Here is a 16,455-nt window from a genome sequence, read left to right as displayed (position 1 = left end):
CAAAAAGAAAGCACATGCACTGAGATAGTAATAGGTGATAGCAGAGGGGATATTAGGACAAAAACATAGGATAACTAAATGTGGCCCGCCTAGTTTTTCTGGTGCACACCCACAGAATTCTTTCTTTGATGTGTACGGTGATAAAGATGATTTATCTTTGTTGCATGACAACAAAACAAACAAACGTGAGCCCAACCCTCATTGGTTTTAAGACACCATTACCATGACAATGCAGTGAGCAATCCAAAGTACATGTAATTTTACGGTTCAGTCCTTGAACAAAATACTCTGCTTTTTATCCCACCCCAGGCAAAGAAATTCAGTCACAAAAAGGTTCCCCTTCTGAAACAAAACTCAAATTTTTCATGATCATCCAACCAAAAGAAATCAACATAAATAAGGATAATTTTACTGAAGAGTACATCCCTTACATCTTCATATTCCAGACAGCAAAACAAGAAATGAACCTCATTGTCAACTTCACCTAAATTACACAACAAACAAATTCTGTCATCTTCTGGTGTGGCCTTCAACCTTGTGGCAACCTGAGGCTAATGTTAACATTTCTGAGCACAGCTGTGCACACAGAGATCTTTGTGTTTTGTTTAGATTATACTTCACATGAGGTTCCAGTGAGTGGACTTTGAGTCATTTTAAGGTACATCGTTACACTGATAAAGACATGTCACAACCACCACCAAGTGACACTTCTGAGGAAGACAGAAGTTTCCGCTGAAACATGTCAAGGTATGTAACATTCTAACATGTCTGATATAAAAGAACAACTAAAGTCATTATAAATAGAGATATGTTGAGCTCTTCAAACAACTATCAGTAAGCGTGTGCTCGTAAATCACCTTAAAACCTGTCAAAAAGGGTAATGGCCCTCGTAGCTGTCTTTTTGTGCTTGACACTGTCCGCTCTTAGGTTCTTCAATGGGTCCACAGCTCCTGGTCATCTTGGCATGAGTTGCATCTTGTCCCTGCTGGTGGCCCTCCATAAATGCTGACACTCGGGCCTCATTATCTACCTCAAAGTTTTCACTCAAGGTTAGTGCTCTTTTGCAGGCCTGCTCGATCCCTTGCCCTTTCCCACCCAACTTTGGTTACACATAGCACTTGACATCATCTCTAGACTTCCATCCTCACAAATACAGTTAAACCCACCATAGTGGACATGTTTTTCCATATTGGTACATTTTGTGGCTCTCCCTAAGCTCCCCACAGCCTTTGAAACAACCAGCCTCCAGGTTAATCATGTGGTTGGCTGCCATGGACTACCCACTGACCCACTGTCAAGCTTTAATATCTACTTTATATTCTGGTTACCATCTACGGACCAACGGAGTGGGCCAACCAAGACCTGGGCGCAGCATCACTGCCAAAAATCCTTCCTTCTTCCTCCTTCCTCCTTCCTCCAAAAATCCATTCAACCCCTGTTGCTATTGGAATGTGGTTTTGTTTCTGGCCACCTCTGTTCCTTCCTCATGGTGACGACTTCATTGTGCCCTTGCTCCAGGGCCAACTCCGTTGCCATAGGGTGGATGGATACATGGGTGGCCTTACTGCCTTACTGCTTACTTACTTGAGCCCACAATTACTAACCAGGTCAGAGTGTTTGGCTTTCCTCAAAAGATCTTCCCCTGACAACTGATTCTATGAAACTTATGCCCCATTACTTGGGCGCCTATGTTATGGACACCATCATGAATCCCACCGTCATCAGATCAAACAAACCTTCTTTCTTCTGCCTCGCTCCAACCCTTCCACACTTAGCCACTTGTCCAACATTATCACCCCCACTGACAAAACCTCCAGGAGATCTTCCCCCATTTCCACCTTCCAAAGGACTGCAATAAAATCCCATCCATCCATCTTCGTAACCGCTTATCCTCTTGAGAGTCGTGGGGGGGCTGGAGCCTATCCCCGAGGTACACCCAGGACAGGTCACCAGACTATTGCAGGGCAAACACATTGAGACAGACAACCATTCACACTCACATTCACACCTATGGACAATTTAGAGTCACCAATTAACCTATCCCCAACCTGCATGTGCATGTCATGGACTGTGGGAGGAAGCCAGAGTACCCAGAGAAAACCCACAATGACACTGGGAAAACATGTAAACTCTGCACAGAAAGGCTGCCTCCTGGGATTGAACAAGGAACCCTCTTGGTGTGAGGCGACAGTGCTAACCACCACTCCACCGTGCCACCCTGCAATAAAATCCCATTCTCATCAAATCTCACTGGAGATGAGGTTTGAAAACTTTGGTATTTTAAAGAGTTAGTTCAGATTCAATCAAGTCACACAATAACACAAACACACTACTGATCAAGGCAGCAGTAGAGCAGCAGTTCCTGTGTTCAGTGAGGTAAAATTGCTATTTTTGACAATGGAGTCTGGCTTTGAAGAGAGCATGGATTTACGTTGAGTACAGTTTTAAATACTAAGGTTTAAATAAAAACGCACATGTTTGGAAAGAACTGAGCATATGACTGGATAAATCAGACATGGAGTTTGTAAATGGATGTTTTGGTGTCATTTTATTAAACAAAGTTTTCTTAAGTTCAACACAGCACAAGGTGAGTAATTAATACACAAATGATAATTTGAGGGTGACGTATTCCTTTAACATACAAAGTTAATACTTAAAACAATGTATCATATTTTACTTTGACTTGACTTTGTTCGAGTCCTTTAGGCTATCCTTAAGATTCTTTAAATCTTCTGTATATAACTGAAAGTGTTTCGAAGTTTACAGACCAAACTGAACCAAATCAAAATTTGTCCTTTTTTTTAAAATAAATTTGAATCTCTTAAACAAGTAAATACATTGGTTATAGTATTGAGGAAATGAACCACTGAAATAAAAAAAAAGCAACAGTTGGCACAATGTTCCATATGATGAATGTATGATAAATTGCTATTATATTTTTATTTATAGGCAGGGATGGGCAAATGAAGCCTCCTATGAAGCTTTGGGCGTTCTTTCTATTTGTGACGTAAAAGACTGAAGCTTTAGGGCTTCAAATGCAGCAAACAAAGCGACATCTGATGGCTTGCAAAATGTAAAGCAGTCCCTGAAGACAAGCTGAAGAACCTGCAAGTCTGTGCTCACCTTTTCTGTCTGATAACTCTCCTCCTCTCCAGAACAAATGGACCTGGTGATTTAAACTGGTACAAACACTGAATAAAGCAAATTCACATAAAAAAAAAAAAATCAGTGTTATTCTGATGCTCTCATCATGAAGGGGCTGCTAACTATGGTGGCCAACACAAAAATGCAAACACCATTTACAGTCATTAAAGAATAAGAGGGGAGACTCTAATGGTCTGTCAGTGAGAAAGATAATAAGATTTTGGTGCATCACAGTATAGTGAAGACTTTTATTCGTTAGTTTTAATCCCATACAAATTTATATTTGACATCTTTCATTTTGTCTTTGTAAACAGCATCAAAGTACTCTGCTTCTGCCACTGTTAGTTGGTTTTTCCAGTCTCCAGCAATCCCTGAAACGCAATATGTAAAACAAGGAATCATATTACATTTGAAGGAAAGGTACATTAAACGGTTTCTCTTTTAAATTATCGTTTTGCTCAATAGAAATACAGTATGGTATTTGAGTGTGCAGTAGTATTGTGTAGGTAGTCATTGCCTGTCAGTGTTTCTAAGCTCCATAGATCATATCCAATAACAGTGGAATTGAACATGTACTGTAAATGTATTATTTATTGGAACTCACCTTTCCTGAGAAATTCTGACTTTGTCTGGTCCATGATTTCACGAGGAACAACAGAGTAATTTGACATGTTGTTCTTCTTCATGTTCTTCAACAAACATCGGTCTACTATCTTCTCTATCACCTCAGCGTCCAGAGATTTCTGCAAGAACTGAGCGATTCTGGCCACAGAGTCCTTCAGGTCCTGCCCCACAGAGAACACACATCATCTCATACTTCTGCAACAATTCTCACTGTATGACTGTGTATTCTTGTGAGGACAGTATTGTTAAGAAAATATTCAGAAGAGATTCTAGTGGGCTATTTTGAAGATTGTTACTAAATCTCACCATAATCATCTCTTCATAGGAGATGTACATGATGTGCTCTTTAGCTTCAGCATTCAGCCAGCTCTTCACATGATCAAACCATGAGCCAAACATGACTAGAGGGGGGAAAGCCACAGGTATTCCATTACCATGAGCAAATTAGAACCTGAAAACTATGAAATGTGTTTTCTTTGCATTGACATTCATGGGTCTTTGAACATAACCCATAATAGACCAGGTTAAAGACCATAGCTGTTTCATAAAATACAGTTTAGTTGAGGGTTCCTGTCACTTACTGTAATGTCTATTGTATTATGAATAAATACTGTATGTTGTGGTGTAACAACGAGAACAACCTTTTCCATCGAGGAACTTATGGAGGAATTCATTCTGTGTGCCTGTGTTTGACAGGAAGGATGCCATCCCGTGATAGTGAAACAAAGATGTAAACACATCTTTGGGGTTCCTCATCACATAGGTAACCTGCAGTGAAGATAGGACATCCATGAATCATTTATGGAGCTTTTAAAGACCCAAACCTTTTCAGTCTTAAAAATATTGTGTGTGAAATATGACATGACATTGCAATCTGCTCTGCTTTACTTTGCCACACAGCATTAATGCGCCATTTCTTGTCAACATCTCTGTATGACTATACCACGTGCTAAAGAGAGAAAGAGCAGGCCTGTTTTTCTTATCATAGCATGACAACCACAGGTCAAACAGACAAAAATAAATAATGGCTAAGTTCTAATAAATAATGACCACTGTATGTGATTTTTAAATCTTTCTATATAATGATGAAAACTCTGTCTGTGGGTGTGTCTGTGTGTGTCTGTGTGTGTGTCTGTGGGTGTGTGTGTCTGTTCCACTTTTTTCTCCTCACTGACTTGGTCAATCCATGTGAAATTTGGCACAGCAGTAGAGGGTCATGGGAGGATGCGAATGAAGCAATGTTACATCAATTGGCCAAAGGGGGGGCGCTATAGCAACCAACTGAAATTGCAGACTTTGAATGGGCATATCTCATGCCCCGTATGTCGTAGAGACATGAAACTTTGCGCAAAGATGCCTCTCCTCATGAGGAACAAATTTGCCTCAAGAACCCATAACTTCCAGTTATATAGATTTTCCGCCATTTTGAATTTTTTGAAAAACACTTAAAATCGATCTCTTCGTAAGAAGTTTGACCGATCTGCATGAAACTCGGTGAACATAATCTAGGCACCAATATCTAAAGTTCCCTCTTGGCAAAAGTTGGAAAACTTACTAAAACTGAGCTTCTATAGGCCCGTTTCCACCGCAGGAACTTCGGTGTAATTTTATGGGGCCGGGGCCGTTGGTGCGTGTCTCTACCGCAGGAACCACCCCGAAGGACAGAGTTCCGGAACTTTTACAGGGCCTAAACAAGTCCCTGCCTCGGAGTAGGTACTCAGAACGGCCCCGAGAAACTCCTGGCTGGGGCTTGGGGATTACTTGGTGCTGATTGGATATACTCAAGGCGGGATGTGACGTTTTGTAAATAACAACATGTGGTTATTGTAGTTTAGCTAGGCTTACTGTTAGCTGTTAGCGGCGTTTGTAATAACTCAATAAACGGTCCGTGAATTTTTTTTTTTTTTTCCCAGCAGATATCTTAGTTACAACATGATTGAGCTAGCAAAGCAGTTTTGTGTTGCTATGTGTGGTATGTATTCAGTTTTGGGAAATCACAATGTCTAGAAAGCATCAGCTGACAGGGACAGCTAACAGCAGCAGCAAAGCTAACATCAGGACGTCATCTGTTAAAAGCCTGCCATTGTTGTATACGACATGAAACTACTCCAGTTAGCTCAATCATGTTGTAACTAAGACATCCGCTGGAAAAAATATTTTTTTCACGGACCGTGACCGGAGTTATTACAGACACCGCTAACGGCTAACGGCGTCCCTACGCCCCTACGTCGCCCCGGTCAAAATTGTCGCGCAATGATTACGTCACATCCAGAGCCCGGTAACTTTACAGGAACCTTCCTCCTACTCTGCTCTCTCAGTGGAGACATGCGGTTGAGAGGGCCGAGTGAGAGGACGTTCCTGTAGTAGTTCCTGCCCCCCAAATAGTACCAGGAACTTCTTCAGTGGAAACGGGCCTTATAAGGCAATGAATATTGTGGAGGACGTAGCTCATCACATAAAGGTGTTTATTACACGGCTTCATTAAATGCTGTATTCTGATTGGTCAGTCGCGGCATTCAGCGGTCTGATATTACTGTGTACTTACCGCTGCTAGTAGCAACGGTCATTACACAGTTGCTGTGTAGCCCAGCGTTGCTAGGGACACTACAAGGATTTTGAGAGAAGGAAAGAAAAAAATCAAGCAAAAAACAGCACAAGGAACTGACACCTGAAGAGCTTCAAGTGATAGAGGAGGAGAAAGATGAGATAAATACAAAAAAGACAACAAAATGGGCTACTGTACTATACTGTACTACTACTATACTGACGGACTTTCTCTGCCAAAAACAAAAGAACACGGATTTGAATACACACTCGGCAGTCATGCTTAATGACATTTTACGCGAGTTTTATGACTCGGTTCAGTCCACTAAGCCTGGGTGAGTACAAAACTTTCACCAAAAGTTGACGGTCGGTTTTAATGCACTTAGCGGAGGCAGACAACATTATTTATTCAACTGATAATTAGCCATGTAATAAGCGGGATAATGTATAATGAGCCGGTGAATACCGGGAAAATAACTTCCGACAGGAATAGAACCCCGATGCGCAGCGGGAGTTATTTTTCCCAATCAAACAAAATGGGGGCGCTAGAGAGCTCATTTCTTAATTAGGCCTAACCGCCATATCGATTTTTACTAAACTTGGTAGATATGTAGAACAGGACGCCTCAAGGTGACTGGAGAAATTTAACTCTAATTGGCAACTGGGTGGCGCTATAACAACAGAAAAATGCTTAAAAATGGCTAAAATGCAACCGATCGCTGTGGCTCCCCCTGTGGCCCAATGTTTGTGGGGTTTTTTTTTCAAATTTTGGTATGACTAAGTCATGGTATGGTATGCTGTACATAATCACAGAAACTGTCAGTGTGTCACTCTGTTAGTCAGTCATTCTGTCTGTCCCACGTTTTTCTACTCACTGACGTGGTCAGTCTATGTGAAATTGCACATAGGCATTGAGGATTGGCATAGGTAGAGAGTGGCAAAGCTACCAATGGCTATGGACTAGTTATAATATATCAACATAATAACTGCATACAGTATGGCCATGTTTCTTACATGCCCCTAGGGGTACTTTAGAGTACTGCAGGGGGTATGTTGGATTTTTTTTATGTTAAAGGTAGGGTCTGGAGGATTTTCTAGTTGCTGTTTGTAAACACACATTCAAATTTGGCCCCTCCTATCAGGCTCAACTCTCCCGGGTGTACAGAGCCCGGAGGTACAGCAGGCTCGGACACGCTCGGACACGCTCGGGCATGGCACCTGCGCTATCTCATTGGCTGGGGAAATCTCCGCCCAGAAGCGGTCAGAGCTCACAAAAACATCAAAATACAGTTAAAGGGCATGAGCTCTGCAAACAGAGTCACCACCACACATGAGTAGAAGCCCATATGTGATGATTAAGCAGGATTTTATTTATATATGTCTATATTTTGTTTTGTTTGAAAATCCTCCAGATCCTACCTTTAATATCATAAAAAAAACAATTGTACATACTTCCTAAAATAATTACAGTATAATAAGTTTGATAAAAATGTTAATGTAGGTCAATAAGCCCCATTTCATATTATGTGCGTGTTAATTTCCATAAACTGTCAACAAATATTTTAAAGGTGGTACATTTAGGGATGCATCAATTCTGAAATATTGGGTTGAAGTTTAAAATAACAGCCAATTCTGATATTTTGTTTTGCTTTGTTTTTGTTGTTTATTTGTTTGTTGTTATTTTCTACCCCTTTTGTGTCAGGGAAACAATGAAATCATAACTATGAAAAAAAAATCTTTAAAAATATTAAGTCCTTCATTACACTTGAATTAGCACAAAATCAATCATACACATTCACAAAAAAGCCTTTAAAATAACCTTCTTTTACATGAAAAACGTTTAAGAAGTCCTTCAAAAGTCTTTTTTTACTATATACAGTACAGGCCAAAAGTTTGGACACACCTTCTCATTCAATGCGTTTTCTTTATTTTCATGACTATTTACATTGTAGATTCTCACTGAAGGCATCAAAACTATGAATGAACACATGTGGAGTTATGTACTTAACAAAAAAAGGTGAAATAACTGAAAACATGTTTTATATTCTAGTTTCTTCAAAATAGCCACCCTTTGCTCTGATTACTGCTTTGCACACTCTTGGCATTCTCTCCATGAGCTTCAAGAGGTAGTCACCTGAAATGGTTTCCACTTCACAGGTGTGCCTTATCAGGGTTAATTAGTGGAATTTCTTGCTTTATCAATGGGGTTGGGACCATCAGTTGTGTTGTGCAGAAGTCAGGTTAATACACAGCCGACAGCCCTATTGGACAACTGTTAAAATTCATATTATGGCAAGAACAATCAGCTAACTAAAGAAAAACGAGTGGCCATCATTACTTTAAGAAATGAAGGTCAGTCAGTCCGGAAAATTGCAAAAACTTTAAATGTGTCCCCAAGTGGAGTCGCAAAAACCATCAAGCGCTACAACCAAACTGGCACACATGAGGACCGACCCAGGAAAGGAAGACCAAGAGTCACCTCTGCTTCTGAGGATAAGTTCATCCGAGTCACCAGCCTCAGAAATGGCAAGTTAACAGCAGCTGAGATCAGAGACCAGATGAATGCCACACAGAGTTCTAGCAGCAGACCCATCTCTAGAACAACTGTTAAGAGGAGACTGCGCCAATCAGGCCTTCATGGTCAAATAGCTGCTAGGAAACCACTGCTAAGGAGAGGCAACAAGCAGAAGAGATTTGTTTGGGCCAAGAAACACAAGGAATGGACATTAGACCAGTGGAAATCTGTGCTTTGGTCTGATGAGTCCAAATTTGAGATCTTTGGTTCCAACCGCCGTGTCTTTGTGAGACGCAGAAAAGGTGAACGGATGGATTCCACATGCCTGGTTCCCACTGTGAAGCATGGAGGAGGAGGTGTGATGGTGTGGGGGTGTTTTGCTGGTGACACTGTTGGGGATTTATTCAAAATTGAAGGCACACTGAACCAGCATGGCTACCACAGCATCCTGCAGCGACATGCCATCCCATCCGCTTTGCGTTTAGTTGGACGATCATTTATTTTTCAACAGGACAATGACCCCAAACACACCTCCAGGCTGTGTAAGGGCTATTTGACCAAGAAGGAGAGTGATGGAGTGCTGCGGCAGATGACCTGGCCTCCACAGTCACCGGACCTGAACCCAATCCAGATGGTTTGGGGTGAGCTGGACCGCAGAGTGAAGGCAAAGGGGCCAACAAGTGCTAAACACCTCTGGGAACTCCTTCAAGACTGTTGGAAAACCATTTCAGGTGACTACCTCTTGAAGCTCATGGAGAGAATGCCAAGAGTGTGCAAAGCAGTAATCAGAGCAAAGGGTGGCTATTTTGAAGAAACTAGAATATAAAACATGTTTTCAGTTATTTCACCTTTTTTTTGTTAAGTACATAACTCCACATGTGTTCATTCATAGTTTTGATGCCTTCAGTGAGAATCTACAATGTAAATAGTCATGAAAATAAAGAAAACGCATTGAATGAGAAGGTGTGTCCAAACTTTTGGCCTGTACTGTATATTATTCCATAATTCCCTCTCTGATATCTATTTTATATTACTGTGAGAACATCAACAAATTTCTCCTTCAAACAACTCTTATTTATTCAAGTTTTTCACCAAAAACGAAACTCTACATAATTATATATGAACACATCATAACAACATTATAATTTGCCTTTGCCCAATACTCCTTACTGAATAGAGCTTGATCGCATCATAATGAAACCCAGTGCAACCTCCGTCAGCAGTGAGTTCGAGTCAATGGCTGCTAACAGATAGTGGTAACTAGCTCTCCTCTTGCCAACGTCGTCAAGGATTTGGTGTTCACAATGTGGCATTATGGGGGACAAAATAGGGTGCATCCCCTGACGCGACAATAGTCAGTTTACTGTGTTCTTTTGTCCTGACATTTACAGTGCACCATTAGTTTCAAGCCCTGCTTTTTAGTCTGCTCAAAATGTATGTAATGCAATGGAAAAACATCTGCAACTGCCATCAGTGAATGTCATCTTATTTCCCAATAGGCCAATAGTAGTCAACAAGATGAATATCGGCCGATACCGATGTGAGGCAGATAAACGGTACACCCCTTAACACATAATTGAAAAAAGTTTGAGAACTACAGCAGCATGGTACTCATTCTAGCCTTTATACTCTTCTTCGCTTGTTATTCTGCCTCTTCTCTTTATCTCACCATAGTCAAGTCAAGTCAAGTTTAAAGGCCCTGCACATTCACAAACATTACAACAATTATTTTGATTAGACCTCTCAGTTTCGTGTTGGTTGGAGCAATGCTACGTAATCTACGTTATCTTACAAAAGTATATGTCCGCCTTAACTGGTGCAACCAAACTAGCAGGAGAGGGAGGGAGTGATGTCAGTCAAGCCCAATAAGTGCACACCCACAAAGTGATGGTACAATGAAATTAATCTGCATGTCTTTGCAAAATATATGGTTCTAAAAGCTTGGTGTCACAGTGAGTAGAGATAGTTGGTAAAGTGCCGTAGCTGACGAGCTAAGTGCTAACACGCTAGCAGTCACATTAGCTTGCCGAGGTTTTGTTCTCACAATTTTACGCTATTAAATTCAAAGAATTACTTCAGGGCGAACATAAAAACATCAATACATTTACTACACCACATATAAGACACAAAATGTTTGCTCTTGCTTTTGTTTGTTTATGCTAGCCTAACACCATCCTAAGATAGTATGTTGTGCATTATGCTATACATTAAGGTATTATAATGGATGGTGCATCAAAGCTAAGATAAAATAACTTTTTCTATATTAGATTCCCCTTATACAGTTAGGTCCATAATTATTTGGACAATGATAAAGTTGTCATCATTTTGGCTCTGTACACCACCACAACGGGTTTTAAATGAAACAATGAATACCTGCTTAAAGTGCAGACTCTCAGCTTTCATTTAAAGCTTTTTTCAAAAATGTAGTATGAACCGTGTAGGAATTACAACCATTTCTTCACACAGTCCCCCAACTTTAAGGGCTCATAAGTATTTGGACAAACTAACATAATCATCAATTAAACAGTCAGTTTTAATACTTGGTTGCAAATCCTTTACAGTCAATGACTGCCTCAAGTGTTGGACACATAGGCATCATCAGATGCTGGGTTTCTTCCCTGGTGATGCTCTGCCAGCCCTTTACTGCAGCCGTCTGCACTTCCTGCTTGTGTTTTGGGTGTTTTGCCCTCAGTTTTGGCTTCAGCAAGAGAAACGCATGCTCAATTGGATTCAGGTCAAATGATATGACTTGGCCATTGCAGAACATTCCACTTCTTTGCCTTAAAAATGTCTTTGGTTGCTTTTGCAATATGCTTCAGGTCAATGTCCATCTGCACTGTGAAGCATCGTCCAATGAGTTTTGAAACATTTGGTTGATTCTGAGCAGATAATGGTGCCCCAAACACTTCAGCTTTCATCCTGCTGCTCTTGTAAGCAAGACAAGACTTCACTAGAATAAATACAGAGGGTTTATCACAAGATGCAAACCATTGGTTAGCCTTAAAAATGGAAGGCCAGATTAGAGTTTGTCAAAAACCATCTAAAAAGCCTGTACAGTTGTGGAACAGCATACTATGGACAGATAAAACAAAGATCAACTACCAGAATGATGGGAAGACAAGAGAAGGAAGAAGGGAAGGAACTGCTCATGATCCAAAGCACACCACCTCATCAGTGAAGCATGGTGGAGGTACTGTTATGTCATGGCCATGTATGGCTGCCAGTGGAACTGGTTCTCTTGTATTTATTGATGATGTGACTGCTTACAAGAGCAGCAGGATGAAAGCTGAAGTGTTTGGGGCTACATTATCTGCTCAGATTCAACCAAATGCTTCAAAACTCATTGGACGATGCTTCACAGTGCAGTTGGACAATGACCTGAAGCATACTGCAAAAGCAACCAAAGACATTTTTAAGGCAAAGAAGTGGAATGTTCTGCAATGGCCAAGTCATATCATTTGACCTGAATCCAATTGAGCATGCGTTTCTCTTGCTGAAGCCAAAACTGAGGGCAAAACACCCAAAACACAAGCAGGAAGTGCAGACGGCTGCAGTAAAGGGCTGGCAGAGCATCACCAGGGAAGAAACCCAGCATCTGATGATGCCTATGTGTCCAACACTTCAGGCAGTCATTGACTGCAAAGGATTTGCAACCAAGTATTAAAACTGACTGTTTAATTGATGATTATGTTAGTTTGTCCAAATACTTATGAGCCCTTAAAGTTGGGGGACTGTGTGAAGAAATGGTTGTAATTCCTACACGGTTCATACTACATTTTTGAAAAAAGCCTTAAATGAAAGCTGAGAGTCTGCACTTTAAGCAGGTATTCATTGTTTCATTTAAAACCCATTGTGGTGGTGTACCGAGCCAAAATGATGACAACTGTATCATTGTCCAAATAATTATGGACCTAACTGTATGAGCAAGTGCTTGGAACATTATAGTAACCACTTCTGAACATCCCAAGCACCCACGTTTGTGTGACTGGATTCCATCTTTCCCAACATGTAAAATCCTCTGAACTCAAAGCTCCAAGGTGTCTCTTGAATCCAACTGTATCACAGGAATTAAAACTAATTTAATTTCTTAAAGGCCTTAATGATAAAAGCAGGGTTCCCACACATTTTCATGGATCAAATTTCAAAACTTTTCCATGACTTTTCAAGGACCCATGGTAATTTTTTTTCTTTTCCCATGCAAACATGATTTCAGCTTGCTGGCATACATGAAGGGAGAGATGGAGTGCAGGAAGAAAATGATGAAACGTTTGTGATGTACACAAAATATTGTCACACATCGATTAGTCTGAGTGGGCGGAAGTTCGCTGCATAGATCAGCCTCTCATTGGGTGGAACGAGCCACCCGCTGAAGTCCCGCCCTAACACCTCCGGTTGCAGTTTTCAACACGTCCTTTACTAACTTTTGCGGTGTTTGATCTTGCGGGGATGTAGCCATTTTTCTGCCATGGTTCGCGTCCTGTAGGCGATATTTTTGTGGGCGTGTTACACCAAAACCTATTTCCCCCCCCCCCCGGCAATATTTTTGCAAGTGCACCGTTGCTGTGGCACCGCCCAGAACGATTGTGATTGGTTGAAAGAAATAGAAGCAGGCGGAGCGTTTTTTTCTCCAATCTTAAAATGAGAGTCGGCTCAGCCAGACCTTTCTTTTCTTGAGAAAGGTCTGGTGAGCGAGACTACACATCGATGCAAGTTAGAGCTACCTTACATTGACAGCTATAGAAAATAAATTAGCTGTTATGTTACATATCATCAAAGATTATCCAAGAAAAATTACTGTAACAACTTCATTACACAAAACAAAATTCTTTTCCAGGGCAGGAAGATGTGAATGTGAAATTTCATAACGATTCCAGGTTTTCCTTGACTGTGAGGACCCTGTAGAAGACATAAACTATATAATAGGTTCACCTTTGGCTTCACTTTGAAGAAAGATGGAGGCATCATGTTGTACAGGAAATGTGTTGTACACATTCGTGGAGAGGGCCTCTCTTCAAGGTTAAGGTTGCAGGCCCGGTTCTCCTCCAGCCAGGGAACACGGTCCCAGTTAGGAAGAGTCTCAACAGAAGCTGGATCTCCTCCACTCATGATCAGAGGGACAATCTCCTGCATCCATGTTGTACCTAAACAAAGAAAAGCAAGAAGAATTCTCAAAGGTATAATTACACTAATGTCTTATGTGCATTGTTTCTATTTATCTTTTGATTTAGCTCTTATGCTGGCCCTCCAAAATGAGAGCTGTTAAGGTGTCATTTTACATTTATCACTGTGGAATGCAATGACACTCATGAATTGTGCGCTTCATGACAAGTATACAACAAAAAGGAAACCACATGTTAAATTAAACAAGAAGGGTGTTTGTTTTTGGGAAACTTTCGTCTTTTCTTTTCTTGGGTTAATGTCCAGTTTAAAGTTTCATACAGTCCTTATCTTTCTTCCCCTGATGCTTGCCTGGTTAGTCAAACATTAGCTGTATATTTTATTGTTGTTATAAAGCACTCTCTAACTTTGGTTTGATAAGTGCTATACCAATAAACTTTATTATTTTTTTTGGTATTTATTAACAGAGCTTTGGGTCATTAAGGATCACATGATGAATTTTCTGTAAATTCTCAATGTACCGGACAATCTCAGCATTTGTCCCAGACACGGGTTAATGCTCTTCTTGAGGGGACAAAAAAATAATAACAAATGTTGATGTTAAGTAACTCATTAGGGTTCTCTTTCTCTCCATTTCACAGCTAATACAGAGGAACCATTAACATACAGTCGTCATTCTTGAGTAAGTTATCAATATCCAGTGGTGGAAAGATAAGTAGAAAGTAGCAAGTAGAAACCCAGTCTATGTAAGTGCTGTACCATTTTTTGATAACAAGCTATGACATGTAATATATGAGTAATATATGGTTTACATGCATCATGAGTACCTCTATCTTTGATAATTACATAGAATTTGAGAAAAAAAAGAAAGAAGCAAAATTGCATCATTTACACGAAACGGAGCATTCTCTTCTAATTTCACTTAGGAGCTGTTCGTTACTTGTGAGGGGAGAGGGGTGGTGCAATAAGGCATGTCAAATAATTCTTTAAGCCGTGGGGAGTGACTTATGTTTTTTATTTTGGCCTGGGGGAGGGGCATTCATTTTTAAATGGTTGTATGTTGTATTTGCTTTACTGCAGATTTTTAAGAAATTGCTAAACAGTCCATGTTCCATTGTTGCCTCACAGAAGGAGACTCCCCCACCCCGGTTCGAATCCAGGGTAAGGGGTTTGAACCTCAGGGTGGGGGAGCCCTTCCTTGCGGAGTCTGCATGTTCTCTCCATGTCACCGTGGGTTTTCTACGGGTTGTCCAGCTTCCTCCCACAGTCCAAAGACATGCAGGTTAATTGGTAACGCTAAATTGTCCATAGGTGTGAATGTGAGAGTGAATGGTTGTCTGTGTCTGTGTGTCAGCCCTATAATAGTCTGGTGACCTGTAAATGGTGTACCCCGCCAGGATAAGTGGTTGTGGGAAATGAATGAATGAATGCTTAAAATTACACCATTTATCATAGCCAGAAGCTGTAAAAACAGAAATCGTCATTGAATTTTCAAATTTTCTACTGTCTTTGGACACATCATGTGTGATTAAAGCTTCTGTCAGAAGCAAAACATAACCAAATCTGAGCTTCAAATCTTGATGTTTCATCAGATTCACTTATTCTATGTCTCCTTTAAAACAAACTGTTCACACTGACTAACCAGCATGCACGGCAGGAGTGAAAATCATCTTCAACTTCCAACTTTCAGACATCAAGGTTAAGTTTTAAAAATCTGATAACTAATTCATGGTCGAGGGAGGGTCATACATTTTCTGCAGCACTAAAAAAACTTTGTTTTTGGGGCAAATACGGGGAGAGGAAAATAGGTGTGAACAGTTCAGATCAAAATGACTGTCATGGCTGTGCTAGTGAACTTCTACTGAACGCCTTTTTTTCTGTATGACATAAACATTAGGAATTCCCCTTTAGAGTCTTTGTTTAAAACTTGGTCTGTTAATTAGGCTACTTGCAAGATTCTTTAAACAATCATTGGGGATTTTACATCATGACTGTGCGTAAATTCAACATGTAACAGGGTAGACTCACCAGGACCCCTCTGTACTGCGTGTACAGCTCTGCCTCAGTCATAGTTAAAGGCACACAGAAGACAGGTGGCCGTGCTCTGTGTCTCTGTCTGTCTCTTTTCCCCTTGCTTGATTATTTTATACAGTCTATGCTTGCCACGCAGAAACAGATTTTGCAATAGAAAAGAATGGGATGAGCAAGGGCGTGGGAATGTGGGTGGGTACAGCACCTCAGGATGTATAAAGGGGGGGGGGGGGGGGTAGGTAAAAATTAATATAAAATTATTAAACCATCATCATCTTGTTTTTGGCAGTAAAAGTTAAATATTCCCATTGACCAAAAAGTCAGCCTCCATATTGACTGACCACCCCCCTGTATCTGCATGAAATGGTTTGGTCCTGCCTTAGTGCACTGACTGTGGCCGTGCCTAGTCATGAATAGCAGTCAGCAGTTGCACTAGGGCTACAGTCATCATCATGCTACCTAGTACTAACAGAAAATCC

The 16,455-nt window shown here is 40.7% G+C and overlaps 1 protein-coding gene across 1 annotated transcript; it reads right to left on the bottom strand.

The window, feature by feature from the left end:
• Positions 1-1,804: 1,804 nt before the first annotated feature.
• Positions 1,805-16,102, bottom strand: LOC117246828 (sulfotransferase 2B1-like). The gene is made up of 6 exons (XM_033610812.2): positions 15,974-16,102; positions 13,757-13,968; positions 4,410-4,536; positions 4,075-4,169; positions 3,749-3,929; positions 1,805-3,515 (listed from the first exon to the last, which is right to left on the bottom strand). The coding sequence occupies exons 2-6, from the start codon at positions 13,955-13,957 to the stop codon at positions 3,406-3,408; spliced, it is 714 nt and encodes a 237-aa protein (XP_033466703.1). The 5' UTR covers positions 13,958-13,968; positions 15,974-16,102; the 3' UTR covers positions 1,805-3,405.
• Positions 16,103-16,455: the final 353 nt, after the last annotated feature.

The sequence above is a fragment of the Epinephelus lanceolatus genome, chromosome 21 (assembly GCF_041903045.1).
Source record: "Epinephelus lanceolatus isolate andai-2023 chromosome 21, ASM4190304v1, whole genome shotgun sequence".
Lineage (NCBI taxonomy): Eukaryota > Metazoa > Chordata > Actinopteri > Perciformes > Serranidae > Epinephelus > Epinephelus lanceolatus.
The sequence above is the reverse complement of the archived record's forward strand: the minus strand, read 5'-3'. Positions and strand labels throughout refer to the sequence as shown.